Source organism: Lepidothrix coronata, unplaced genomic scaffold (genome assembly GCF_001604755.1).
Source record: "Lepidothrix coronata isolate B3197 unplaced genomic scaffold, Lepidothrix_coronata-1.0 Scaffold254, whole genome shotgun sequence".
Lineage (NCBI taxonomy): Eukaryota > Metazoa > Chordata > Aves > Passeriformes > Pipridae > Lepidothrix > Lepidothrix coronata.
This window is the reverse complement of record NW_016690434.1, coordinates 586997-614167: the sequence shown is the minus strand read 5'-3', so window position 1 is coordinate 614167 and position 27171 is coordinate 586997. Positions and strand designations below refer to the sequence as shown.

At 49.3% G+C, this 27171-nt stretch overlaps 1 protein-coding gene across 3 annotated transcripts; it reads right to left on the bottom strand.

The window, feature by feature from the left end:
- Positions 1-87: 87 nt before the first annotated feature.
- Positions 88-26892, bottom strand: SLC31A1 (solute carrier family 31 member 1). Of its 3 annotated transcripts, none has more exons than XM_017835287.1 (5): positions 26842-26892; positions 7536-7694; positions 5299-5371; positions 4757-4925; positions 88-4149 (listed from the first exon to the last, which is right to left on the bottom strand). In XM_017835287.1, the coding sequence occupies exons 2-5, from the start codon at positions 7653-7655 to the stop codon at positions 3948-3950; spliced, it is 564 nt and encodes a 187-aa protein (XP_017690776.1). In that variant the 5' UTR covers positions 7656-7694; positions 26842-26892; the 3' UTR covers positions 88-3947. The 3 variants fall into 3 exon arrangements, with proteins under 3 accessions (XP_017690776.1, XP_017690774.1, XP_017690775.1); XM_017835285.1 differs by lacking the exon at positions 26842-26892 and adding an exon at positions 26517-26669; XM_017835286.1 differs by lacking the exon at positions 26842-26892 and adding an exon at positions 20201-20335.
- Between the last annotated feature and the right edge of the window lie 279 nt (positions 26893-27171).

The window sequence follows — 27171 nt, the reverse complement described above, 5'->3', positions numbered from 1 at the left end:
CCCACCCCCTGAACAGGGACACTGGGCCCTGCTGCTCCCTCTGAGGGGGGCACTGAGGATTGTCTCTAAAACACACCCCCACCACAGTAAAATGCAATCTAGTTTATTGGTTAATTATATACAGGGAATTCTTGATATTCACAGTAACATCAGACGAGTTACCTCCACAAAGAGCAAGAGCAAAACCAAAAATGACAGTCCACTGTAAACAAAACTAGAAATCCTGCTGCGTTTGGTGGGACTGGCTCCAGACAAACTCAAAAGGCACTGAAAGGAAAACAAAAGCCTGCTGAGGGACACAGCTGGATACTCTGTGCTCCCTCCAGGATGATGATCCAGAGGCACAGTGAGTGGAGACCAAACATCAGGGACACAGCAGGCACAGGACATTACAGCCCAAGATGATACATGTGTGTCAACAGGAATTTACTTACAACCATCAGAGCCCTCAGCTCCCTGTGTTACAGGACAACCTTAAATTCGGGCAGCAGAGGGGCTGGGGCTGCCCCAGAGCAGATCCCACCCACAGGGAGGTCAGGCTTTGCTCAGGCTCTGCCAAAGCACAGGGCTGGCAACACACAGCCAGTGGGATCTGGTGGGAAGGGGGAGGTTGGGACACAGAGAGGTGGCTCCTCTGGATTGTCACACTGAACTAAGGAAAGCACAGCCCCAGCAGGCAGGGACACACAGACAGGACACATCCCTTCCCCAGCTGTGCCTCTGGCAGCGAGCCCAGGAGCAGGGAGGACACAGCCACTTCCCTCCACACCTTCCCTGGGCATCCCAGGCTCCCAATGCTCCAGACAGGCTGTGGGAGGCAGCTGGAGCACCTGCCAGCCCCCTGGGAGACTCCTGTCACTGAGGTCAATGGCACTTCCCTGTCATACTGGAAAAAAGGAGATTTTTTTTTTTTTAGCTCTTTAGGCACATAAAGCTGTTAACTCAGCTCCTTTTAATCTCTTTTTGCACTGCCCAGAGAAAAGAGGATGTCCAAATGAACAGCTGGCATCAACCCAGGAGGGCTGCCTTTAGGAGGTGCAATTCCAGTGCTGGCAGCAGCAGTAATGGATTTCCTTCCCAAGAGGGTGCTGAGGGTGGGCTCTGTGCTGAGGCAGCAGCAGCAGCCCCGTGGAGCCCCCAGGAGCAGGGATGGCTTTGCCCTGGCAGGCTCCCAAGCTGAAAATTTAAATTCAGCCTCTGTGTTGCCTGAATTTAAAGGTGTCCTGGTAACAGGGAGGTGAGGGCTCTCATGGTTAGGAGACTGAGGACATGCAATTCCTGTGTCAACACACATGTAGCATGTTTGGGGGTGATGTCAGAGCAGACAAAGCTGAGTCCTCTCTGGTGTGAGCAGGGGCAGGAGAGGAGCCCTTGAAGGCAGAGGTTCTCATCCAGGGGGAAACAATTCCAAGGGCACAGGTGCTACATGGAGAGCGAGGCAGAGAAGCAAACAAGAACCAAATTTACACTGTAAGAGCCACAGCCTGATCTCCAAGTCATCCACCTCTGATCAGTCAGAGAATTCGAGTCTGGTCACTTGGATACACGGAAAGGTGGTGAAAGGTGACAGCAGGGTCAGGCCAAGCAGGTTGTGGTTCAAAGAAAGACACAGCAAGAGGTACATGAAATAATTATTGTCACCATAGAAAGCCACTCCTGACTATTCCCTGTGCTCAGCCATCCTGTAACGGCACCAACTCCAGCTCCTTCCAGACCAACCGATGGGAACAGTGCTGGAATCGTTGGCTCTGAGCTCCTTCAGGGGTCGAGCCCCACAGTGCAAACCATCCCCATCATCACCCACATCTCCAGCATTTAGCAGCTCCAGTTTTCCCTGACAAACACCAGGATTTCCTCTGAGCTCTCCCAGGGCTGGGAAGGGATTGTCAGTTTTCTCTGCCAAACACTAACGTTGCTCTCAGCCCTCCCAGGGATGGGAAGGGGCAGTTTTCCAGTCCCATGGAGAACCACAGTTGCTTGGAGGGCACAGCAGAGAAACTTCCCTGTGACAGGAGCAGAGGGCACCAGTGGGTTTGCAGCCTGTCAGAGACATAACTCCCTTCAAAGACCAGACTGGGGAAGCGTTTTTCCTGTCTCTCACCAGGAGGTGGCCGGAACTTTTCCATGAAAATAACTTTGCCTCTTTCACCCAGTAACCAGGAACCTAAACCTGCTTTTAACTCAGCTCCTTTTATTCTCTATTTGCACTGTCCAGAGAAAACAGGATGTCCAAATAAACATCTGACATCAACCCAGGAGGGCTGAATTTAGGTGCAATTCCAGTGCTGGCAGCAGCAGTAATGGATTTCCTTCCCAAAAGGTGGAGAGGGTGGGCTCTGTGCTCAGGGAGCAGCACCAGCACCATGGAGCTCCCAGGAGCAGGGATGGCCTTGCCCTGAAAGGCTGCTGGGCTAAAAAGCCATTCCAAGGATCCCCTTTCCTCACACAGCTGCTGCCAACAGTCACCAGCAGCATCTCCAGAGGAAAAAATGCTCCCGTGTCATCCCAGAAGGATTCCCTGTTCTCATGGCACATCCCAGACACCAGTCCTGCTCTGAAAGTGGTGCCTGTTCTCAGTGCCCTTCTCAAATTCCAAATGTCTTCCCTTTCAGCCAGTTACAGGCACAAACTGGGCATCCCGTGGAGAGTGAAGACTCCAGCTTTGCTCCACATTCCCTACACCAACCAGCAGCTTAATATCCAAGTGCTGAACCACAGCTGCTCCCCAGGATCCCCAAAGCCAGCCCTGAGCTGGTTGTGCCCCTCTCAGAGCCCTGTGAGATGTGCAGAGCTCACAGCACTCAGCAAGAGCTCTGCAGCCCCAGCATGGGCACAGTGGGATTGTCGGGACAAAGAGGAGTCATCTGGCTCAGGAATACTTTTTAACCAGCCCAAGCTGCTCCAAACTTCACCTGAGAAGAGACTGAAGGCTGCTGTAGTCCTGTGTTTCCCTTGTCCTCTTCCCCAAATCTCTCCTTTACAGGAACGTGGTTGTTTAACCCCTTCAGCTCCATCCAGGAATTCCCTCTCCAGCCATTTTAACTTTAGTGTCATGAAATCATTATTCAGCTCTAGCCTCATTTACAGAACTAGTTTTAGTAACCCCAAAGTCTAGCTCTGGATCCATCCTGGTGCAGTTCCACATGAAGTACCTGCAGGTTCAATGGTTTATTTAGAATTTTTTGCCCTGTAAATACACAGCTTGTCCTGTGTCTGCTCCGTGTGTTTCCATGATTGGGAAGGGAAGGCAGCCAAACTCCAGTGTTCTCCCTGGAGGCTGAGTAAAGCTGCTGGATACATCAGACTGACAACACTCATCATCCTCTGGTGGGCCTGGAGGGCAGGTTCATCCACTCCCTGGAGCACACGGGTCACATCCTCGGGTCAAAGTCCTCCCTTGCCAGGACACACCTGAGTGTCTGATGTGCAGCACCAAATCTTCCTCAGAAGCTGAGTCCTTCTGCAGCAGCAGGTGTCATTGGCCCCAAAAGCCACAATGCCAGGGTGATCCCTCCCCTGGCATTATGTACACATTGAAAAAAACCAAATTAAAACAGCCATTCACACACAGAGGGCTCTATGGGCAACTTTGAGCTTTTCCTGCTGTTCATCAAACCTTCACTGATGAGCGTTTACAATTTTAAAATAAAATGGTTTTGTTTTCTTTTTTAAAAGAATAATTTCTACATTTCTGTCAGCCAACTAATCTCAATCACAGCATAATCTAAGAATAAAGCAAATCCTGGCCAAGAAGGGCTGCCAGGGACACTCAGGAGTCAGGGGGAGCAGCACAGCCCAGCTCCTCACATCCCTGCACCCCAGCCAGGAACCTGTGGTGGGTTTTTCTTTATCGTGATTCTCTTGCAGCTCAGGAATGATCCAGTCCTTGGGATGGCTGCACTTCCAGGGAGCAGGGGAGTGGAGAGGCCTCTGGGCAGCACCCAGTGTTAATGGCAGTGCTCTGTGATATCCACCACAACTGCCTTTTTCCAGCTGAAGAAGAAGTACCCGGTGCCAGCTCCCGCTGCCACGGCAATGCAGAGGTACCCGTTGTAGGTCATGAAGATCAGCATGAGGAAGTAGCTGACCACCACCTGGATGATGTGCAGCACAGTCTGCAGGAGGTGGGGGAAGCTCAGCATCTGCTGTCTGGGAACACAAACCCAAACGACAGTCAGCAAACAGGAGACAGGTGGGAAATGCCCATTCCCAAAGAACACTCGGCTCTGAGGCTGCCAGGGCAGCAAGGAGGGCATGAGATGGCAGAGAAGGTCACAACAGCCTGGACAGGGGCTCCTGCATGAACCTGGAGCTGAGGTTTTTCCCACAGAGCTGCCTGCTGGCAAAGCAAGCATGGAAGTTGCTGGGAGAACACAACTTTTAATGAGAAACAGACTTTGTCAAGCTTATTTTACCCCCCATTCAATAAGCAGAAGGGCTCCTGTTCTGCACAGTAGCTTTGACTACCTGTCAACGGAAGTTTTAAGTATTTCCTGCCAGGATCACTGCCTGTAACACCCAAACTCTGTCCCTGGGAACTCCCCAGGTGTGTTCATCACAAAAACCCCAAGCTCATCTGGCTCCTTGCTCTCCTTTCCTCCTTTTGTGCCCCATCCTCGAGGTTGGCCAAGCCCAGTGTCCTCCAGTGCCCACCAGTGTCCCGGCCTGTCAATACACTCAGTACTGGCTGCATCAAGTTCCTTCTGTCCCAGTTCCACCTGGAGGGATTTGCTTTAGAATGCAGTGAAACCCTTACCCAACAGTTTTGTGTGTCTCCATCAGGATGGTGCCGTTGGGGCCTGGCACTGGCATGGAGTTGTAGCGGATGCTCACTTGGGATTTCCGGAGCAGACACTCCCGGGCAATCTTAAGGCCTTCATAAAACATGGCCAGGAAGAAGACAGCCACAAAAGCACCAGCCATCTCTGACAAGAGAGGAAGCATCATTGTCTCTGTGCAACAAAACCTGTCACAAGAGTCACTGGGTGGCTGAACAACCACGTTGAGCTGTGCAGGCCCCGGCCGGGCACCGTGTGCATGGACAGGTGGGAAATGGGAATTCCATCCACACACTAACTGGAATTTCACCCAGGAAGTGAAACCAGCAATCACTTTTGCTAATAAGACCCAATTCTTGAATCACATAAAATCTCCCTTTCACCCCACAGATGCCATTTAAACCAGACCCAACACAGCGTATCTCTGTATTTTTGGCATAAATAACAATTCCTGAAACATTAATCCTTAAACACCAATTGCAAATGTTTTGTTTGGACTGGACAAGACAGTGTTACTAACCTCCAGGAGAATTGATTGTAAGTCCAGAAAACAGCAATGGCACATTCTCATAGCTGAAGTGGAAAGTCATGGCCTGCCCAAAACACAAAGAACACCAAGGTGAGCCTGAGCAGCTCATCCCAGATGGAGCTCAGAGGAGTCAGCAACAGGGTTTGTCCCACGACAGGAGCTCAGATCAGTTCAGCTGGTCACCACAGAACATGAAGAAAGGGTAGTGAATCTCCAGTAATTAGTGTAGCACACACAAAGGGATAATGCTCCAGGTTCCAGTGAGCAGCCCTGGGCAGAAGGCACTGCCCCTCCACGGTACCTGTTACAGGCAGGTGCCTTCTCTTGCTTTTGGAGCTCCTTTTCTCCTCAGCATCAGAAGTATCAGGGATTGGGGATGTCTCCATGGAGCTCATCCTTTCTTCCTCATCCTCTCAGGGGTTGGGTACAGGGCACTTTCCTTTCCCCACCGTGACCTCCTTTGAGCTCACACAGGGGAGGGTTGTACAGCTGAGTCCTCTGGTCCCTGTGCCAGCAGAATTGCTTCCCTATGGAACTTCTAATATCCCATGGGAAACAGAGGCCTAAACACAGGTACCACAAGGTGTATCAGATGTAAAGCAGGACCACAACTTCCCCTGGGAGAAGAGAAGGGCTCCTGAGGCTGCACAGTGAGTGCTGTGGGGAGATATCAGTGACTCCCTGGCCAGCTGGAGGTGACATAAATGTCCCATCCAGGTAAGTACAGGGCAGTTTGGCATGTGCTGGCCACAGCTGCACACTGTGTTTTCACATGGAAAGTACGGACCACGCAAGAGGAACTGCTGTTTGAACCCTCCTTAATTAAGGTTATTTGCTGGAGCTCAGAATTAATGATTCATCTCAGCATCTGTGAGGATCAGCAGACATTCATTACCCCCAGAGCAGAAATCACTGTGGAACAGCTTTCAGAGAGCACTTTCATCTCTCCAATGAATTTAACATTTTTACATTTAAAACAAAAACCACACAAACCAAAGAACTGCAGCTGAACCAGAGCCTGTTACTTGGAGCCACTGAGGAATGGGAAAACACACCTTAGCTGTGCTCAGCCTGTTAAATAAGATGCTGTGCCTATGCACTGCCTTTCCTGACAGATTTATGTGCCATATTCATTCAAAATCTTGTGTAATTACTCACGGTTTTCAGCTGCAGGGCAAGGCAGGGTCTCATAACTATCCACTGAACACCTGACATTTGTAAAGAAATGACATTTATATGGAAAATAATGGCCCAGAGGATCCCAATACTAAGGTGTGGGATTACAGGGAGAGCTTTACAAGGAGAGCAGCAGCAATGCTGGACTCTGAGTTCCACCTGGGCCAGGCTCACTGAGGGGAGGCTTTTCTAGTCCTTTCTTCTGTTGTGATACTGGTTGCAATATAAGCACAGCAATTCTTGATTCCCTCCTTGGCACAAAGCTGGCAAACTCCAACTGAAGGTTTGTAAAACATCCTCCTGAGAACACTCTCATGTGAAATGGAAATGCACACTCTCTCCCCTCCTTTTGAAATTTAATCCTAAACAGACATGTTCTAAGAATCTCAAACTCACTCCAAAACTATTTAGAAAAGGGAGAAAAAGCTGACAGAGTTCCTAGAACTGGTTACACACAACACAGATCCTAGGGCCATTTCCATGGAAACCCTGGGCAGGATCTCCACAAAGCCTCAGTGGTGCCAGAATGCACAAGTCTGGACCTGTTGGAATCAAAGTCAGCTGGAGCAGCAGGATCCAGGACCTCGGTGCCAACACTGGAAAGAGCCCTGGCAGCACTTTGCTCCCCAAAGTGAGCTCGAAGGTTCAGGAGGGAAAGGGCACAGAGCTGGTGGGTGCAGATCACAGCCCCTCACCCTGCGGTGCTGCCTGGGGCTCTCACTGCCCCTGACAGCCTGGAGAGCTCCATCCATCTGCTCCTGGCAGGAAAATGCTCACTCTGCACTCCTGCCTTTAGCTGGCTGCAGAGCACACCCCAGCCTGGCTGCTGCAAAGGTTTTGGCAAGAAAAGACCATTTTGCCAAAGGATCTCCAGCCCTGAAATCCATGTCATGTTTCACATCCCCTCATGCCTCACCCCAGAAGAGTCACAGTGGGGTCTGGGTTTTCCTGCCTTCCAAAGTTCAGTTTAATCTCCAGTTCTTAAGATGACAAGTTACCCTGAAGCACAGACAAGGAGAAGCTCTCTGGTTAATGCTGACTCTGCCACTCACCATTGCCATCATGTCAGATCCATGGTCGTGTCCCGGGGGGGCTGTGGAGTGGAGATGCTCAGGAGGATGAGTGCCTGGCAACATGGAGCTGTTCCTGTGGTGGTCGTGAGACATCTCCATGGCAGGGAGGTTCAGAAAGGCACATAGAAAAGTGGGACCCTGGAAAACACAAAAAAGAAGAACTTTGCTAAAAAAAAATGTGGTTTCTCTACTGCTACTCCAAGAGAAAATACCCTGAGCCACTGAGAACTTCTGCCTCTGGAAAACTCCTGGAGCATCCTCATGGTCCTGCTCTGACAACAGGGAGCACAGAGCAGGACAATTTAAAGGAGGTGTGTCTCCCTGAGCTTTACATCATCCTATTGCTGCACCATCCTCCACACTCCTGCCAGAAAGGGAGTTAATCTGGTTGAGGTGACACATGGACACAAGGGCTCACTATGAAGTAACATTTCTTATCTGTAAGAGGTAAAAAACAAAGTCTCTTCTCAATTGCAGTCATGCCAGAGGCAAAAGTATCTAAGTCCCCACTTTAAATTGCATAAACTAAAGGATCAGATTATGAGATTTCTCTTAATTGACAGTTATGCATTTTACTGGGGACGTGTTTAACCCAGCAATTGTGTTAGGGGGTACAGGACCTACTGCCAGGCAAAGGTCTGCAACAGCCACAGGCAATCCAATTTCATTTCCATGAGCTTTACCTTGCCACATCTCCCCTCTAATCACATTAACACAGTGAGAGAAACACTCAGAAGGCTGCCAGTCCAAATCCCTCATCTGGTTACCACAAATCAGGGATGTCTGGACACACCACATTAAAATAAAACCCCCTCTGTGGTTGGACGTTGGACGTGGCTCCTGCACTGCCTGGGCTGGGACCTGCACAATTCCTGGTGGGAAATGGAAATCACCAGGTAGAAACAGCAATGAGAGAGAAAACGACCTGGGAATACCAGTCAGTCCTGGAAGGACAGGATCTGTCATATTGGACCCTGCCTGGAATACTCTGTACCCTCCCACTCTAGTCCAGTACTAAAGTTAAACCAAGTGGAATAAAAACCAAAGAACAGACACTCTATCAAACCAAAGTTTAAAAAAAAAAAAGAGAGGAGACATCCTTCCTTCCAGATAAATCATCAGGAGAGTTTGAAAGTGCAATTTTTCAGTTTTCTAAGCCAAAAGGCACCATGGTGTTTAACAGGTAGGGATGGCTGTACTGAGATTGGAGAGAGAAAATAAAACCCTAGCAGATCTTTCTAAACTGAAAATAGCAAATAAAACCTCAGCTGTGGTGGAGCTGTTTCAGCTTGTGACAGAGACTTGGGGATCCCAACAGCCTTTAGAGTTAAATTAAAGAGAACAGTGAGAGAAATTAAAGATTTGGAGAAGATAAGGAAACTAAGTCAGCAGTGCTGGGGATGAACTCATGAGAGAGAATGAATACACTGAAATTAAATACTGCAGGTAAGCACCTGTGAGGAACACCAGGAACACACAGCTCAGGTATGTTCTGTATCTCTGCAGCTGAGGTTTGTAGCCCATCCCTTATTGCATTAGACAATTCACAATAATCCCCTGGAAAGTTACTTGTAATAGAATTAATGGCACTGGGTAAAGCAGAATGAATTCTCTGCCCATATTTCTGCTAAGATTTTTTTGCTCACTTCACCCCTATTTGTGCTTAAATATTGAGACCAGAAAAATGTCCACAGGGAGCAAAAAAAGAGAGACACCAATGGAAGCAGCAGCTCAGTTGACACAGAAAAGCATTACCAGGGGATACCTGTGGAATGAACGGTGTGATTTCCACATGGCACAGCTCTGAACATCATCCTGTTCCAGAGCTGAAAGGTTCAGGGTCTAGAACTGCAGTCCCAAAATACAAACCCTTGGGAAAGGAACCCTCTGCCAAGACACACAAACTTCAAATTGTCTTTTGCATCAGGGAAGGAAGAACAGCCCAAGTGCTTCACCCCCCAGGATCAAAGGTGACTGTGCCGCGAGAGGAAGCACGTAACGTAAGAACTTCCCCCCTCCCCGGCCAAAATCTCACAGAATCAGAGAACCATGGAATATCCTGAGCTGGAAGGACCCACAGGGATCATCCAGTCCAGCTCCTGGCCTTGTACAGACACCCCAACAATCCCACCCTGTCCCTCAGAGCGTTGTCCAAACTCTCCTGGAGCTCTGTCAGCCTTGGGGCTGTGCCCACTGCTCTGGGGAGCCTGGTCAGTGCCCAACCACCCTCTGGGGGAAGAACCTTTTCCTGAGATCCAACCTGACCCTCCCTGACACAGCTTTAGTCATTCCCTTGGCTCACTGCTCCCAAGAGCAGAGATCAGAGCTGCCCCTGTGTCTCCTCCCTCGTCTCCTCTCACTTGACTGCCCCACTGCTTCTGCTTTGGATACAACATCCTCACTAGTGACTACTGCCCAATGGTTCCTTATCCAATTTAGGACTCCACACTCCTGCCAAACTCCACAGGTTCCAGTGCACTCCACAGAAGCTCTGGCTGCTCCCCAGATGAAAAACTACCTTAATGGCTGGGTTGTGTCCAGCTTCTCACTATTTTCCTTCTCACTAATCATCATTTGTCTGCAGAAAGGGAGAAACAGTGGATGTTCTCAGGATATTTGCTTTGTAGGAACAAAGAATAAGTTCAGGTATTCAGGAGGGGCTGCCTGTGGCTGGGCAGGTCTTGGTACAGGTCACAAAGAGCTTGACCCTCACCTGGGCAGCTCCTTCTCACTCTGCACCCCCGGTGTCCAACACCAAACCCAACCCCTGCTGCAGTGACCCAGCACTGAAGGACATTTTATGAGATCCTAAAAGATGGGGTATTAAGTGGTGTCAGAGGAAATAACCTTGTCTGAGCCACTTCAGCTGTGTTTTGTGTCACTGAAGGCAACCAACACATGGATAAATCTCTGCTTAAAAATAAATCAGTTCCAGGGGACAATCAGTCTCTGATTTACAAGTTAGGAGTTCTCTATCTGTGTCTTGGAATAAAAACAATATTCAGGGCAGAACAAGTTAATGGATGTGTAACATTTCAAGCCGCAAATCTCTATTTGGTTTGCACAGGCTCCTAACAGACAAGCTGACAGATGTGGGGCTGAAGCAGGTGCTGGTTTTAACAAAGCTGACTCCACACGTGAAGGAAAAAACCCCCCACACAAGGTTCTATTATTGTAAATTCTTTAAATAGGTTTAGCCTTGTACAGACCCAGCCCTTCAGCAGGTATTTCTGTCTGAATGGGTGACTTGATCCCTGGCTGCTGCCTGTTCCATATGTTTGCACAGGGAGGAAGAGGCATTGGGGTGGATCCCTGACCATGCCCTGGAGAAGGGATCTGCCACAGCCTGTGGCTGCATCAGGCTCAGGTATTCCAGAGGATCTGCACACCTGAAGGGCACAGACCCCATGGTTCATCTGTCACAAGGGTCACACACACACACAATGATTTTTTTGTACTCCACAGTAACCTACTGCCTAAGAAAACAAACAGGGTGGAACAGGAGAGAGGAATGAGGAAATTCTCTCCAAGGCTTATTTCTCTCCCTCTCAGTGCTGCTACCCCAGGTCAGAGGAACCACAGCCTCCATTTCACAACCCCTCACATTTTTAAGGAAAACAGCAAGACTTGGAGCTACAACAGGACTTGTCTTCCTTTCAGCCATTCTCCTGGAGCAGGACTGAGCTCAGGCAGGCTCTGCTCACACAGCTTTCTGTCCCACCCCTGCAGTGCCACCTCGGCAGCTCTGCAGACTGGGCTGGTTCAGGGAGAGGTGCAGCAGGAGCAGGATCTGACAGCAGCAAACTGTCAGCACCAGGACTTGCTTTCACCCTCCACCAACACTTAACCAGTGCTGCCACATCTCACACATACAAGGAAGCCACAGTCACAACCCCAGGGCACAGGGAAGGGGAGGACAGGTAGGATATGCCAGGTACAGGGCAGGTAAATGAGCTGGAGCTGGTGATTTGCCAAACCCAAAGCAGTTTTCTCAAGCAGGTCTCAGCCACAACATCACTACCATCCCACATAACCTCCACCACAGCTTCCCAATCTCCTGCTTCTGCCGTGTTCATCCAGAATCCTGCAACTTCCCAGCAAAACAGAGTTTTCCCTGCGGCAAATACCCAAGGAAGTTACACCTGGACATGCAGAAACAGGACAGGCTATGGGAAGGACCTGCCAAGCTCCCAGAAAGTCCTTTAGAAATCGGGTTGGTCTGAAACACGGCGTGCAAACAAAGCTTCCTAAAGTCACATCCAAAGGGAACGAAGCCCCTTTCCAAATCAGAAGTGTAACAGGATTAACAACAGAGCCCTAAATCAACACCCATTACAGCAGCAACTCTCCCCTTCAGGACAGTGCCTCATCCTCCCCACGCCAGTTCTGAAAACACAAGCAATAAAACTAAACCCACTGGCTCTGCCCGAAAGGACCAGAGCCCTAAAATCCACCTCCCCGGTGTGCTTTACACCAGTTATTTGTCCCACAGAGAGGGTGGTGCTGCAGTGGCCAGCACACAGTGGCACAAGCCCACCAGCCCTGCCAACAGGACACGGAACCCTCCCCCCCTCAGCACAGAGGGAGTGATTCCTACCCCACCAACACTTCTGGGAGTAAGAACAGGGTCAGAAAGTCCCTCTGTTCTCCTGAAGATGTGAGAAAGACCAGGTAATATCTGCTAAGAATTAAAATGAAAGTTTCCAAAAGAAAGCTAAGGGAAAAAGATTAAATCCAGCAAGCTGGAAAGGCAAAGCTCTCTTGCCTACACACCACCCATGGCTCAGTGCTGTGTGACACAAAGGAATGCTGCAGATAAAGCACAGGAGTAATGGAAAAGGCAACCAAGAGTCCCCAGTGCTCTACTTACAGGCTGTCAGCTCCGCTGGCTCCCAGCTCGTGGTCCCCAGCCCAAGGCCTTTATTTTGTAGCAGTGCTGTAAATGGAGTGGGAGGGAAGCAGCCCTGCAGACACTGCAACTCTGTTCACCAGCTCTGCCCTGGGCTCCTCTCAGTGCTGGGGCCACTCATCAGGAGACCAAAGCACTGCTTTGAGTTTATTCAGGTTCCTGGCAAACCCCACCACTTTAACCACTTCCTTTCCAAAGGGGTGGACTTGGGAGTCCTCCAGGATCTCCGGAGCTGCTTAAAGGCACAGCTGAGGGACAGACCAATTGTGCCTGTTCATGCTTTAGGAGCACCCAGCAACAGCAGCCAGGGCCAAACTACCCAGACTATATAGACACACTTTATAGATACAGGGAACAAGTATTACATCCTTCAGCAACGTAGCACAGCGTGTTACAGACACACACTGCTGTTCTCCAGTGTCCAAATTCCCCCTGGAACTCTCCCAGGCAGCTTCAGCAACCCCAGGCTGGCACCCAGACACAGGGAGGGACTGTGCTGTGCCCTAATTGCACACCTCTGTTCTTCCCTTGCACAACTCCTGAAGAAGGAGCTCTTAGTGCTATTTTAAGAATTGGAGGAATGTCTGTAAGGTCACAGCAGAACTGGGGCTTGCTCTGGTACTGTCTCACCACCTCAGAGGCACAACCTAAAGCCTTGCCCAGGAGTTTAAGGCTTCCTAAAAGCTCAACACACCAGAAGGGGTTTGGATAAAGAGAGATAAAGAGAAGGGCATGGCCTGGGAGCAGAGCTCCAGGACATGCTGAGGCTCAGGCTGTCGACAGCTCGGATTTCCTGGGCTTTGTCCTTGACCATGGAAGCCTGAAAATCAATTCAGGCCAGATTAGCAGAGCCAAGCAGGAAAACTCTGTGTGACAGAGGGCACATTCTCCCTCTCCACCTGTAGTGGGAAGGATACAGCTGAGCTATTCATCCCAAAGTGTTTCAGAAGCTTCTGGAGGAGGATGACAGGAACTCTGGAGGAGTGGAGTGCAGAGAGTGGAGAATGATGGGCAAAATAAGAGCTCAGCAGGGCTGCAGACAACATCTTGTGTTCAGCTTCGAAAAAAGGGGATGATGCCTGGGCAGGCTGGGACATGCCATGGTGGAATCAGTGAGCAGGGACATCAGCAGGGAGAGGCAGCCAAGCTGGGAGCACAAGGAGCTCAGCTCTTGGGCAGCTGGAATGCACAAGCCAGGTGGAGCAATGGGCTTTCAAAAATGACACACAGGGCTGCCCACGGTTCATGAGGGGAGAAGGAGGATCCCACAGGAGATCTGCTCCTCTGCCATCACCTCCACTGAGGATTCCAGCTGGAACCACTACAGCACAGTCCTGGAGGACTGAGAACGTGGCACATCAACACCACTCCGTTGTCTACGACTGATGGTATTTGCCCAGGCTAAGACAGACCATGTGTCACCCACACAGGGAGGTTTGGGGGTGAAGCATCCAGCCAGAGTTGAGCTCAGGTTCTCTGCAGCACTGCCAGAGCACAGGGCTGGGGCCAGTAATCCCACTCCCCACGGATATGCTCCTCCTCAGTGCCTGGGGGACTCAAGGGGGCTGCAGGGTTTTGTGAAGATCCCAAGAGAGCTCTGCCAAGGGCAGTTGTTTTGCTCTTTCTCACTCCTCTCTGAGCTGCAAACCTCCATCCTTCTGGGCTCCCAGATGCCACTGTTTGCTTGTTTTATTCTTATCAAATCTTTGTGTTTCTTTCCCACATTCTACTCCTGTCCCAATACATGTTTGTCCCTCTCACTGTAGGGCTGCTGTGTCCCTAAGGGACAGGCTGCACCCTCCACATGGAACCATCACACAGCACCCACGGACATGGCAAAACCTCCAAACAATGGTCCAGTCCCACACTATGGATTCCAGTTGGGATGGTGGCTCACACAACCTTCCTGGAGCTGCACAACATTATTTGGCACCCTGATGCAGCTACAGACATTAATCAACTTTTAATTAAAATGAAGATTAAAAGAAGTTGATGAAATATCAGTGTATGTTCAACCCTCAAGGTCCCATCTCTTGCTTTGAACCAAAGCATCCCTGAGCTGCACAGCCAAGGCAAAGCTGGTCACGCTCAGCATCATCCCCATTACTTGAGGAGGGGCCAGAGCTCTTCCTCTCAGCGTGGCTACAATAATGTCCCTTTGATGGAGTTTATTTTCATAGCAAACTTGTCTGGTCACCTTCTGTTAGAGGCCCTGCTTGATCTGCTTCCCTAAAAGGGGACGGTCATTCCTAATCTCCCAGCTTCTGCACACTCCTCAGGAAACCTCTAAATCTTTGAACAAAAAAAGAAAAATAATCCAGGACAGGCTGTTCTTTACAGGACAATGCACTGAACTTCATTAGGTGCAGCACACACCATGTCTCACTAATGGGCCCAATGGAGTGAAAGGCAGCTGAAAACAGTCCTGCAGAGCAGCAAACTTCAGTCTCTAAGCCCGATAACATCAGAGGAAAGGCCAAGAAATGCTGGCAGGGGATGTGTACAGGTGGCAAAAATACTGGGGAGTTGGTCAGGCTGGGCAGCAAACAGCCTCCTGTGCAGTCCAGCGTTTCCCTCAGCCACACTGGAACTGCAGGAAATGCAACAGCAATGAGAGAAGGAACTCCTGGGAAGCATGGAAAACTGAGGGGTCCTTACCAGCCTTTCCTGGCTGTAGCCTCATTTCTGCTGGAGAAGTCTGATCCAGCCCACATTCAAGCTTTGCACTGAGATCCAAGTGTGATCCTCTACTGTCTCACAAAGGGTCCCCAACTCCATCAAGCAGTTAGACCTGGCAGTTACACTAGATAATTCTTGAAGGTCCCTTCCAATTTATCCTATCCTATTCCTCTTCTAACCTATTCCAATCCACAACAGCCTTGTGCTGCCCACCTCTCACCCTCAGCAGCACAGCTCAGGTCACTTCCACTTCAGCAAGGGCTGACAGAGCAAATCTGTCATACCCTGGGTTGTCCCTCTCCCTCACAAATCCCAGGTCAGCAATGCAGGGGTGGAAACTCCCCTCATCCACAAAAGAACCCTGACCACATTCCCACACAGACCAGAGATTACGTTTTCCTTTGGAAGAACTGCCATCTACAGACCAATCCACGTCTCCAGCTGCGGGGCCAAATCTCAGGGTCACCACCTGCACATCCCTCCAGGCTGCCCCGCTCCTGGCAGGCCATGGGACACCCACACCATCCCTTCAACACTGCAGCACAAGCTGCAGGATGTGGGTGCCCACAGGCTTTGGGGCTCAGAGCACAGCGGTGGGTACACGTGACTGGATCATTCTCATGCCACTGCAAATGCAACACAGTCCTTGCCCTGCCAATGCAGAACAGCAGGAAGGGCAAGACAGCAGGAATGCCACTGGGATTGGGTCTGGCAGCTCCTGTGAATGACACAGGGTACAGGGTACACGCTTGCAAAACAGGGTTTGGCAGATGTTGCCAGGCACACATCTGCCACAAAGCCTGGCTCAAGGGAGGTACTTTTGGGTGACAGATGCTGAAGGCTGTCGTGAGGCTGAGGACACTTATCCACACAAAGGACACTTATCCACACAAAGGACAACCAGGCAGGACACAGCAAACTTGTTTTGGAGAACCAGATGTCAAGAATGCCATGGACTGAAGTGTTCAGCAATAACCTGCTCCCATCCTGACAAAACACAAGTACTTTCAACATGTGTGAGCCCAAATGAACCTGAAGTCCCCAGGGGGACACTTTCAAAGGATCTGAGCACATTCCACCCTTGGCTGTCTTTGACAAGCCCAGCCAGGGACTATAATAAGCTGAGCAAATCCAAAGTGCAGCCCAGGGAACAAAGCCGAGCTCGCCTGGCCCGGAGCCGCCCCCCCGCTGACCAGAAGCAGAGGGCCAGGAACAGACATGTCAGACACAAGGGGTTGTTTTTACTGCTACCAAAACCAATAAACACGGTGTCCATACAGGGCAGATACTCCATCAGCAGACAGAACTCCAGTGGTGCCCAATTAAAAGGTGATTGGCACCTCTTCCACAGGTCAGAGTTTGCCTGCTCATCTCTGAGTGGCACAAAACTCCCTCCTTCTCTATGTTACTGCTCCAGCTCCAGGAGAGCAGCCCCCAGCTCCAGCCAGCTCTTCTCACTGGGCACACACAGCAAGGACACAGCCCTGTGGCACTGGGGGCCAAAGCCAGAGCAGATCTGTTCTGCACAAGGCCCCTGATCCCTGCCCTCAGGAGTGAATTGTGTTGCTCAGGCCTCCCAGGGGCACAATTTCTTCCATTCTGTACATTGACAGTGTTTCCTACCCTGTTCTCACTTCCTCCTTGCACCAGCAGCCTTTTGGATCCTCTGTTTTCCCTGTGCTGTTTATTGTTGTCCTTTCAGTCCAGGTGCATGAGGCAGCCATCCCCCTTTCTGGCACACAGAGAAGTTTCTGGAAAGTGGCAGAGTTGAGGCACCTCAGGACATGCCAGACCTGAGGAGTGGCTGCCATTCCCACAGCTCCCAAAGCAGAGGAGGTGCAGCACCAAAGCTGACTCAGGCATCCATCTGGAGACAAGAGCAGGGCTTCAGAGATGCCAAAGCTGACACAGGAGGCCACGTTACAATTTCTTTATGAAACATCCAGGCTAGAAGGCTCCTGCCAAAGCATGGCAGACACCAAACTTCCTTATAGCCAACATCAGCATGAATTCAGAGCTAGTGCTGACAAGCTTCCATCAAAGGCCATTCCCAGGAGGCATCTCCAGAGGAACCCCTTCAGCACTCCCCGGGCATGTCAGAGGTCAGGATCACCCCAGCTCTGCAGACTGGCCACGCCACCAGAGCTTCAACTCCCTTCCTCACAGCATGCAGGGCATGCCACAGGAGCACAGTGACACAGCCACGCCACAAAATCCCCAGGATCCAGCCTGAAGGCTCCTCCTTCCCCCCACCCAGGAAGGGAAGAAGCAGAGATAAGGCAGGATGGCTCAAATCCCAGAGGTGTGAGAGAAGGGATGGGTGCAGCCTGCTTTCCACGTGTGGTGTTCAGTCAGGAATCACCCGGGAATATCCCGCTAAAAACCCTCAGCACTCACCTGGGAGCTGAGGACAACTGGGGATCCTGAGCAGTGAGGAGATGCAGGACAGCAGGAAGAGGAGACAGAAAAGCAGGACCATGTGACCCATATTTCCAAGATTACACAACTCCTGAATAAACAGACATTTCCTTATGGTCTGTGGTGGTTTGTGCACAGATGTTACACAACCAGACACAGGAATGGTGACCAGGGGGATGTGATCCACGTGGCCAGAGAGCTGAAACCATCCTGCTGCCTCAGGGCAGGCTGAGAACAAGAAGGAAGGAGTCCGAAGCCTTGTGATACTCTTCAAAAACTTTATATTAATAAAAAAAAAAAAAAAGAATTAGTATTTGGAACTGTATCCTGCAAGATTAGACAACTTCTGCTTCCTTAGAAAACCCAGGCCTAGTGAAGAATTTCACTTCCTATTCTATATGCCCTAATCAAGAACACCTTCTAACCTACAACAGCCTTTTTTTTGAATGAAGGGAAAATTTATATCTTAAAGTGAAAAAAACTACCTTTTGCTTACAAATTTCTTCATTGTGCTCACTAATTCAGCATCCAGATCCCTGTAGGTTCAACTCCTGCATCATTTATTTGGATGAAAAAGAGCAGCCTGTCTCCCACAAAAAGGGTCTGTCCAGAGGGTAAGGACATGGATTATTGTTTGTGAGCATTCAGTGGCCACATGCAGAAGCATTCCATCTATCAGGAATGATATGCCAGGATCTGAGATAGGGAACTTGCAAGTTAATTCCTGATAAACCACTGCTCTTTGGTTTGCTGAAGGGTCACACACCAGGCTACACAGTGTAAACAGCTCTGCCCAGATTGATTTTATAAGGTGCCTTCTGGCCCTAAGCCCTGTCAAACTGTAAAATCATCTCAGCAGACACAAAATGAAATCCAGAGTCAACAAGTGCACTCCCAGGTCAGCAAGCCCAAGTCTCCTCAGTGGCCAAAATGACTCAGTGTGCCCTTGAAGTGCTGGCCTTTAATACAGGTGTAGCATTACTGATGTTATCTTCCAACAGCACAAATACCTTTGTCTCATGCAGATAAAACTAATGCCGAGGGTAATAAAGTGGATGGCAGTGGTTTATGACAGGCTTCATAAAAGGGAGCCCAACGTCCAGCAACAGGTGATTCAGCAGACTCACAGATTCCCAGATTTTACCCTACTTGCTCATTTTCACACAGTTCATTTTCCTTCTCTGGCTGCTTTCCAACATCAGAACCAGACTTAGCCCAGAAAAGGCAACACTTGTACAAGTTCTGAGCGGGCTCTGAGATGTTTTGAGAACCTGGACAAGAAGAAAACCACCCCCCCAGAACTCCTTGTTAATTTTTGGGAAGCCATTCCACTGGTTGAAGCAATTCACACACATTTTCCTGTGTCCAGTTCAGCCACAGGCTCATTCCCTTCCACCACACGGCAAAGCTTCCTTGGTTAATCCCAGGAGCACATTTCACTGCTTTCCTTTCATATGTAAGTAGTTGTTTGTCTCTAATTACTCCTCAGAAGGTGTCCATGTGCAGAAACAGCGTTTTAAGGTGGCCACTGAGCCATTCCCCTCCCCTGGAGCTGTCACGTTCCAGCCTGTGCCAGGTGGATGTCACGTCCATAGTCCATATGGGAATACACTGGGATTTCCAGCATGCCAGAGTCATCTTTTGGATGCAGCCTTTGACTAAAGACCTAAGAGTTCACAAGGCTGACTTCTACAAAAATATTTAAACTCTCTCTGCTTGCAGAGAAGTGGATGCCTTTAAGTTCATTTTCCATCACCATCCATGAATGGGCTGCCCAGGGAGGGGGTGGATTCACCATCCCTGGGGGTGTTTAAAGAGAGCCTGGATGTGGCATCAGTGCCATGGGCTGGGTGACAAGGTGGGGTTGGGTCACAGGTTGGACTCGATGATCTCAGGGGTCTTTTCCAACCTGGTTGATTCTGTGATTCTGTCCCTCAACACAAAACTTACCACAGCCAAAATTCTTTTGTGCTTCCAAACACTTGTTTTGAGAAGCCCAAAGCTGTTTCTGGGCAAAAATGCAAGGTAGAACTGGGGCCACCAGCAGCGAAATTCATTCCACTGTGTTTTTAATTAAGCCCGGGAAGTTGATCTCTGTTTTGGCAGATGGTTAAGACCAAACTAAACATCACCAGAGGCACCTTCCTGCTCTTGCCCCGTGATCCTGGCAAAGAGCAGGAGGATGGAACAGTGACATATAAATAGCTTCCAGGTAGTAACACAAATACTTGTAAGGGAGCACAAATTCATAGCCCCAGTCCATGGAACAGAGCAGCTCCACATTCTCCTTTTGGAAATGCAACTGAACTACTGAAAATATTACTGAATATTGAACCACTGAAAACTCAATCTCCAAGGCAGAAGATTTGTGATATCAAAAAGAGGAAAGGAGCAATCAAATCAAGCCATTCTCTGGGAAGGAGCTTGTCTTTGGACACTCTTCTGCCAGGACCACTTCTAGGGCATGGAAAGCTGAAACAAAGAGCCATCAGCAATTTTCTTACAGGTGACAAAAAAACACTCTGGGAAAAAGCTTCCAACGCTGCCTTCTCCATCAAGCTTTCAAACCCCTGGGCTGCCACAGAGCTGCTAATCCAAAGCAGAAATGATTCAGAGCTAAAAAATGCTGAGTACTTACTATTCCAGAGACAGGTTTTCCATCTACTGACTCCCGGAGAACAGTCTTTTCCAGGCAGGCAACGAGTCTGAGATGGAGCAAAGTTTCTCAACCCTCAGATAATGCTGACAAGCACAATCATCCTTATCTGTATCAAAGGCTAATCATTAACTCCTGCTCCGATTGGGCCGGGACCAGAACAAGCATTGGGAGGCTCACACAGAAATCCATGGAACAGCAGAAGCAACTCCTGAGTCTCCCTCACAAGATCTTTGCAAAAATGCAGAGAGATTTTAGAACACCCTGACCAGGTTAAATGTGTTGCAATGATTACTTTCCAAGACATTCACCAAAAGACATTTCTAACATTAATTTCTCTGACAGAAAGTGGTTTGCTTGCCTTTGGATATTGTAACAAGGCAAGCTTAACTTATTTTAGTATTAGTATTGAAGCATTTAGTCTTCAAATAGAGAGAGAGCAGGTGTAGATCAGGTATTAAGAAGAAATTGTTCTTCTTAACAATTTAAGAGGGTGAGGGTGGGGAGGCCCTGGCACAGGTTGCCCAGAGAAGCTGTGGCTGCCCCATCCCTGGAAGTCTCCAAGGCCAGGTTGGACAGGGCTTGGAGCAACCTGGGTTAGTGGAAGGTGTCCCTGCCCCTGGCAGGAGGTGGGACTGGATGAGCTTTAAGGTCCCTTCCAACCCAAACCAGTCTGGGATTCTATGATTTTATTCACCCCAAAATGAAGAAATGTGACATTGTCAAATCTATTGGCCAGTTTTTAGGAGCTTTGGGGAGTGGTAAAAAGATAGTAGGGCAGATCATAAACTGGGCAGAAATTCTTCATCACTGTGTACAAGACAGATGCTGTCGGGGTATCCAGCTCTGCAACCTCTCTGCTTGGAAGGCTGGAGTGAACAATTTCTATGGAAAAAAAATGTGACAAAGGAGAAAAAGTGCAAGAACAGCTGAGCTGTGCCTGCAGCACAAGGGGCCTCATGGGAGGGGCTGTGGTTTCAAAGGAGATTAAAAGCAAGAGTTACACAGAAAGGGATCAACTGACAAGCAGTGCATGTGATCCTGTCGGGATGTCCTGGAGGGCTTCACTGGAGGAATTCAGAAAATTAAGGGAAGTTATGCTGCTGCCAAAAGGGTTTTTAAACTACTGGGTCTTACCAAAGAAGCAAAATCCTCACAATAAAGCGTATTAGGCTTTACCATCCTACAGACACTGCTGTGTGAAAAGAGCAGCACAAAAATGGCTTTACAAGAACAGCCAAGGCTGCAGCAGGAACATGAGGGCAGCTGTTAAGTTTCAGAACTATCTTTTTTTTCAGTGGTTCAGGTTTCAGTCTTACAGCATCTGTAACACACTCCTCCATATTTCAGTCTCACCTCACACCACCTTACACATTTAAGTTCAGCACGTCCTCATGAGATAATGTCTTACCTCAGGTTAATGAAGGGCACCAAAGCCAATGGTAACTTGATTTGTATAAACCTCTCCTGGCAGAGAACCCAGGGATCCTGACTCAGTGTCTTGTCAAAACCATCAGACCAGGAGCTCAGACAAACAAGGGAACCATAAAAAAGGCAGCTGAGAAAACCTGCCCAACACTGAGTTGTTTCACTTCCATGGTATCCCAAGGCTGGGCGTGTTCCTCAGGAGCTTGTGCTTCCACTTTCCTTATCACTTTGATGTCCAAGGGTTGATTTACCCACTGGAAAGGCACAGGGTACTCGCTGCCCTCCCACGGAGCCACATGACAGCAGCGCTGTGGGATGCCCATCCCACTTCCCGAGGGATGGGAGACAGTGACCTGGGATGGCCTGGCTGCTGGGAGCACAGCTTTGAGTCTGCTCCACATTTCCTACTGGTTCTCCTTCCCAAGTAAAACAGGCGAGGTTGAAAATGCAGGCAAGCTGTGACAATGAGCTGCTGGGCCTCTTTAACACAACACCTTTGGAGCAGGAAATGTTCACAGAATCCCAGAACATGTTGAGTTGGAAGGGACCCACATGGATCATGGAGCCCAACCCTTAGCCCTGCACAGGACCATCCCCAAGACTCACACCATGTGCCTGAGAGGATCATACTGGGATCCCTGGCTCCCAGGGCAGCCTCTGTCCAGGATGCACATGGAGGAACCCAGCCAGGAGCTGCTCCCATTCTCCCACCCATTGAAGGAAATCAGACAAGGAGCAGGTTGGGTCACAGAGAGCATCTCCCTGAGGAGGCTGGAGCCATATGCCTTCCAAACAGCTGCTTTTCCGAGCTCCCAGGAGCAGGCCAGCCCATCAGCTCACAGCATTAGCTCAGGAAACACACTGCACCTTGGAGGTGGCCTCAAAGCACTTCTTAACCCTACAAAGCCAAGGCAAATTAAATTATCTCTAATATGAAAAAAAAGCCTGAAAGTGTATTTACCACAGACACTCTTTCCCCCAACAGATATGCAGTAGGTGCTTAGAAAAGAAAAGCAGTCAAGCCTGTCAGGGTTTCTCTTACCCAGTTTAGCCAAAAGATCAGCTAAATATATCTCAAAGCTCATATTCCAAGCTGATGTACCTTCATTAGAGGAAGGAGATTGAATCCATGATAACTAATGAGCTTGTGTGGGCAGAGAAGGTTTGTGAAAGTGGAGTGGCTCCCATGCAGTCTCAGGGGAGCTGTTAGTTCCATGCCAGAACACCTGGATTCTGTTCCCAGTTTGCTCCCAGTTTCTCAGGCTTGGTACCAGGAGTTGCTGAGCAACCAGTGAGAACAGAGATGCTCAATCACTTACAGCATTCTGACTTTTGCTCCAGAGCCACCGTGGTCTGCTGTATTAATTTAGATAAATATTAGATGATATATTAGATTATATTCTTGTACAACTTTTTAAATAGATGATAAATGTGTTTTACATCTGAGACACAACAATTGTGGGATTTTCTAATATTATATATATGGAGAGGGAAGGAGCAAAAAGTTCTGGCTGCAATCACAGTTGTTCAAGTGCCACTGGAAACCAACTGGACCCTTGCAGACACAAACTGGTGACACAGAGAAGAAAAGATACTGGGAAGATGACATCAAAAACTGTAGAAACAAAGAAAGAAGGACAAAACAGAGGTATTTCATCACAGCCTCCCACTCCTAGATTGGCTTCTAAACCAGGAAAGTCTAATTATTCCAGGACCAACAAATGAAAGACTCTAGAAAGTGCAGCAAATAGGAGTTTAATTTGCTTACAGTAACTAGTTCCATTATGCTCTGCATTAGCAGATTCCAGCTTTCAAATGAAAAAAAAAAAAAAGGTTAATGAAAAAATCATTGGTCCCATGTCCCCTGGGACCTAATTGGGAACATTTCCAGAAAATTAGATTGAAACAAAAGGCAGTGGAGTAGATTAACTAAGATTGGATTTCCCTGAGGAAAACAACGTAAACTAGATTGAGCCTTTTTCATCCTCCCCTTTAAAAAATCCTGCCAGGACTCCCAGTGATTTCCTGGCAGACTCCTGGAGAAGTTCATGTTGGCAAAGTGCTTCAACTCAACTCCACAGAATTGTGCTGCAGGCTCCTGACAACTTTGAGGTGACCTTCAACCCAGGGAGGAGGAGGCAGGTCTGCAGAGCAGCTTCCTCTTGGACAGAGGGGTCTTCGCAGCAAATAAACCAAACAGCAAAGGAGAAAATACTACATTTTAGTTCAAAGAACAAAAAGTTCTGTCTTCTCTCGGCCCTAATGTCTGCTTGGAAAACAAACCAGTGAAAAGCAACTCCCCAAGACCCTGCTCAAAACTCACCCAGTGAACACAGGAGATCTTGTCTCTAATTGTAATATAAAACTGCAAAAGAATACTCTCAACACCCTCCCTTGTCAGGCATTAAGCTTTTGTTCAGGGAAAGAGTGTCTCACTAATGCAAAACTTGAAGTTACACCCTAAAGGGATAAGGGAGAGAAAAATCCTCCCAAACCTCTTTTCTAAAAACAAAAAACCCCACAAGCCTTGTCCTTGTACCACTGTAAGTCTGAGTCAGTGGCAGGGATGATACCTTTAAAATAAAAACGCAAACATGCAAAAGTGACTCAATTTAATTCCTCCTCTCTGCTGGCAGAAATTATTCTAATTCCCAGCCTAGTTAACAAGCTGCTGTGGATTAGAAATCTGATATGAAATGAAAAGCAAGCAGCAAATCTCAGTAGGGAAGAGCTGTACAAAACTTCTCATTCTCAACACAAAGTTGTGTGGGGTCCCAAAAGTCCTGCCAGTTTTCGTATTTTCAATACTTTTTTCTTTAGTGGGGGAGGGAGTAGAAGAAGCCAAAATTTTTGTGTTTGTAGCAAAAAGCATCACTTTAATTTGACATTGTACAGCACAGCAGTGACAGCTTCACCAACAAAGCCTCAGTTATAAAATCAACCTGCATTTAAACAGCAACATTTACACATTATTCCCAGTGTCCCCTTTTTAATGAAGGATGGGAAAAAAGCACCACAGAGTCCAAAGGCTGATGAAAGCCTCGGGAAACATTACACCATAAATTACATGATCTGGGATCATCAGGCTGAACACTAACTTACCCTCTAAGATCACACATTGTTCCTCATGAAAAACCCTGCAAAAGCTTTGCTGACCTCAGGCTCAAGCAGAGGCAAGTTAAGATCAAACGGGTTGAAAGTCAACTTAATAAACACTTGTGAGGAGCTTTTCATCCACCTGTGCACAAAAAGCAGGACTATTAAGCACTCTGGAGCTTGGGATTCAGGCACAAACAGGAACTATTGGTCTGTGCCTGGGAACTGTGTGGAGCCACGAGCCCACTGCAAACTCAAAGGTGAGGACTGTGAACAAAGCTTAAATTAAAAAAGGACAAGTGGCTAAGAGAGGGTTAGAGGTGATGTTTGCTGAGTGCTGCAGAACGTGCTGCTACAGCCTCCTCCCCTCTGCACTGGCACTGAAACTGGGCAGTGCTGAACCCCAGGAAAAAAAAAAAAGGAAACATATAGAGGTGCAACAGGGCCACAAAGATGGTGAGAGGTCTGGAGGGGCCATAGGAGGATCAGTTGGTTTGTTCAGCCTGGAGGAGACTGAGGGGAGACTCATTGGGTTTACAGCTCCTTCACAAGGGGCAGCACCATCTCTGCTCTGTGTGAGCAGTGACAGGGCCCAGGGAATGGCTGGAGCTGTGCCAGGGCAGGGTCAGGTTCCATCTCAGGAAAAGGTTCTTCCCCCAGAGGGTGGTTGGGCACTGACCAGGCTCCCCAGGGCAGTGGGCACAGCCCCAAGGCTGCCAGAGCTCCAGAAGGGTTTGGACAACGCTCTGAGGGACAGGGTGGGATTGCTGGGGTGTCTGTGCAGGGCCAGGATCTGGGCTGGTTGGTCCTTGTGGGTCCCTTCCAGCTCAGGATATTTTGTGAAACCTGTACCTAAAAAACCTGAATTCCAGTGCCACACCAGGACTTGGCCACAACCACTGCTTAAAAAAAATCTATCTTGACAACCAACTTGACAGAAATACAGGAGCCAAAGCAACAAACTGTCTCTTCATCAAAGGAACACAGGGACCACAACAATTGGAAGTTCATGCCTACCTGCCCTATTGGTAAAATCTCCTCCCACCAGGAATTTACATCAACTGTTGTGTGTCTGTGTTGATTTTATGTCCTTTTCTAACAGAAACAAGGTTTTGACCCCTTTCAGGTTTCATTCTAAAGTAATGACACATTCTGCAACACAAAAGCTACTTAATACTCCTCTCCACCTTCTCCCCTTAGAAGTGAAATCACTGATATCCCAATCGCACTGTTATTTATTTATTCCCACCACAATAAACCCCCAAATTACTGCAAACACAGCACTACAACAGACCTGGCACCTTCCTGCTCAGACTCAAACATTCTGTAAGCAACTATTAGTACAAATTTCCAACCAGTGCCAGTAAATATCCAAGGCCAGGAAGTTATTCACCCCTCACCGCCGTTTTGACCTCCCCTGCCTTCAGTTCCTCTGCATTTTGACACCATTTCCAGCTCAGCTGGTGAAATTTAAACCACCGGGTCTCAGAAAGGAGGAAGAAATACCAGCTTTTCAAGAGGGGGGAGAAAAAACCACACAAAAAGAAAAGAAAAAACAAAACAAAAAACAAACACAGGAAAAAAACTAACACAAATCAAACCAAAGCCACAAACAGGCATATTTCCCAAGGTATGAGGTCAAGGTGGAAAACAGCTTAACGAGGGGCATCTCAGGTGTTTATACACCCAAGAAAGTACTCAGATTTAAGGACACTGTATTGTTGATGGCCCCGGGTAAAGCAGAGGCAGGAGAAACGAATGTGGTGTCACTGACCTTCCCCTCGAGCGTCCCGCGGACCGCAGGCCCCCGGCAGAGCCACCAAAGAGCCATGAGGGCCCTTTCATGAGGGTCACGGCTCCCTCACGGCGAGGGCGGCCCGGCGGCGGCGGGGCCCGGCCGTCACCTCGGGAACCGCGGAGCCGGCCCGGGGGCCTCTCCCGCACCCCAATGGGGTCTCCCCGCACCCCCGTCCCCTCAGGCCCCTCCCGGTGCCCCCGAAGGTCCCGCGTTCCCCGCTCTGAGGGATGGGGGGGGGCGCGAGGACCCTCACGCTGAGGGAGGGGGAGCACGAGACCCCCCGGTCCCACACGTCACTCACCGCGAGACCGCCACGAGCCCGCGGCGCCTCCGCTCCGCCCCCCACGCAAGCCCCGCCCCACGCAAGCCCCACCCCTGAGGGGTCGACTCCGCCTCCCCAAGACACGCCCCCCGTTCTGCTAAGCCCCGCCCTGTACGTGCCGATAAGCCCCGCCCCTCCAGAGGTCTCGCTAAGCCCCGCCTTCCCCATGTGTCTGTCAAGCCACGTATTCGGAAAGCTCCGTCCCCTCCGGCTTGCCAGCTAAGCCCCGCCCCCATGACGTAACCGCTCAGCTCCACCCGCCCATCAATGGGTCCGATAAGCCCCGCCCCGATAAGCATCGTCCCTCCC

Excerpts from the sequence above, each read along its gene's own strand:
- SLC31A1 (XM_017835285.1), bottom strand. The coding sequence starts at position 26,573 with ATGGCTCTTTGGTGGCTCTGCCGGGGGCCTGCGGTCCGCGGGACGCTC. Across the intron at positions 7,695-26,516 it reads GCGGGACGCTCGAGGGGAAG|GGTCCCACTTTTCTATGTGC; the intron begins GTCAGTGACACC and ends TGTGTTTTCCAG. Across the intron at positions 5,372-7,535 it reads GATCTGACATGATGGCAATG|GCCATGACTTTCCACTTCAG; the intron begins GTGAGTGGCAGA and ends TGTTTTGGGCAG.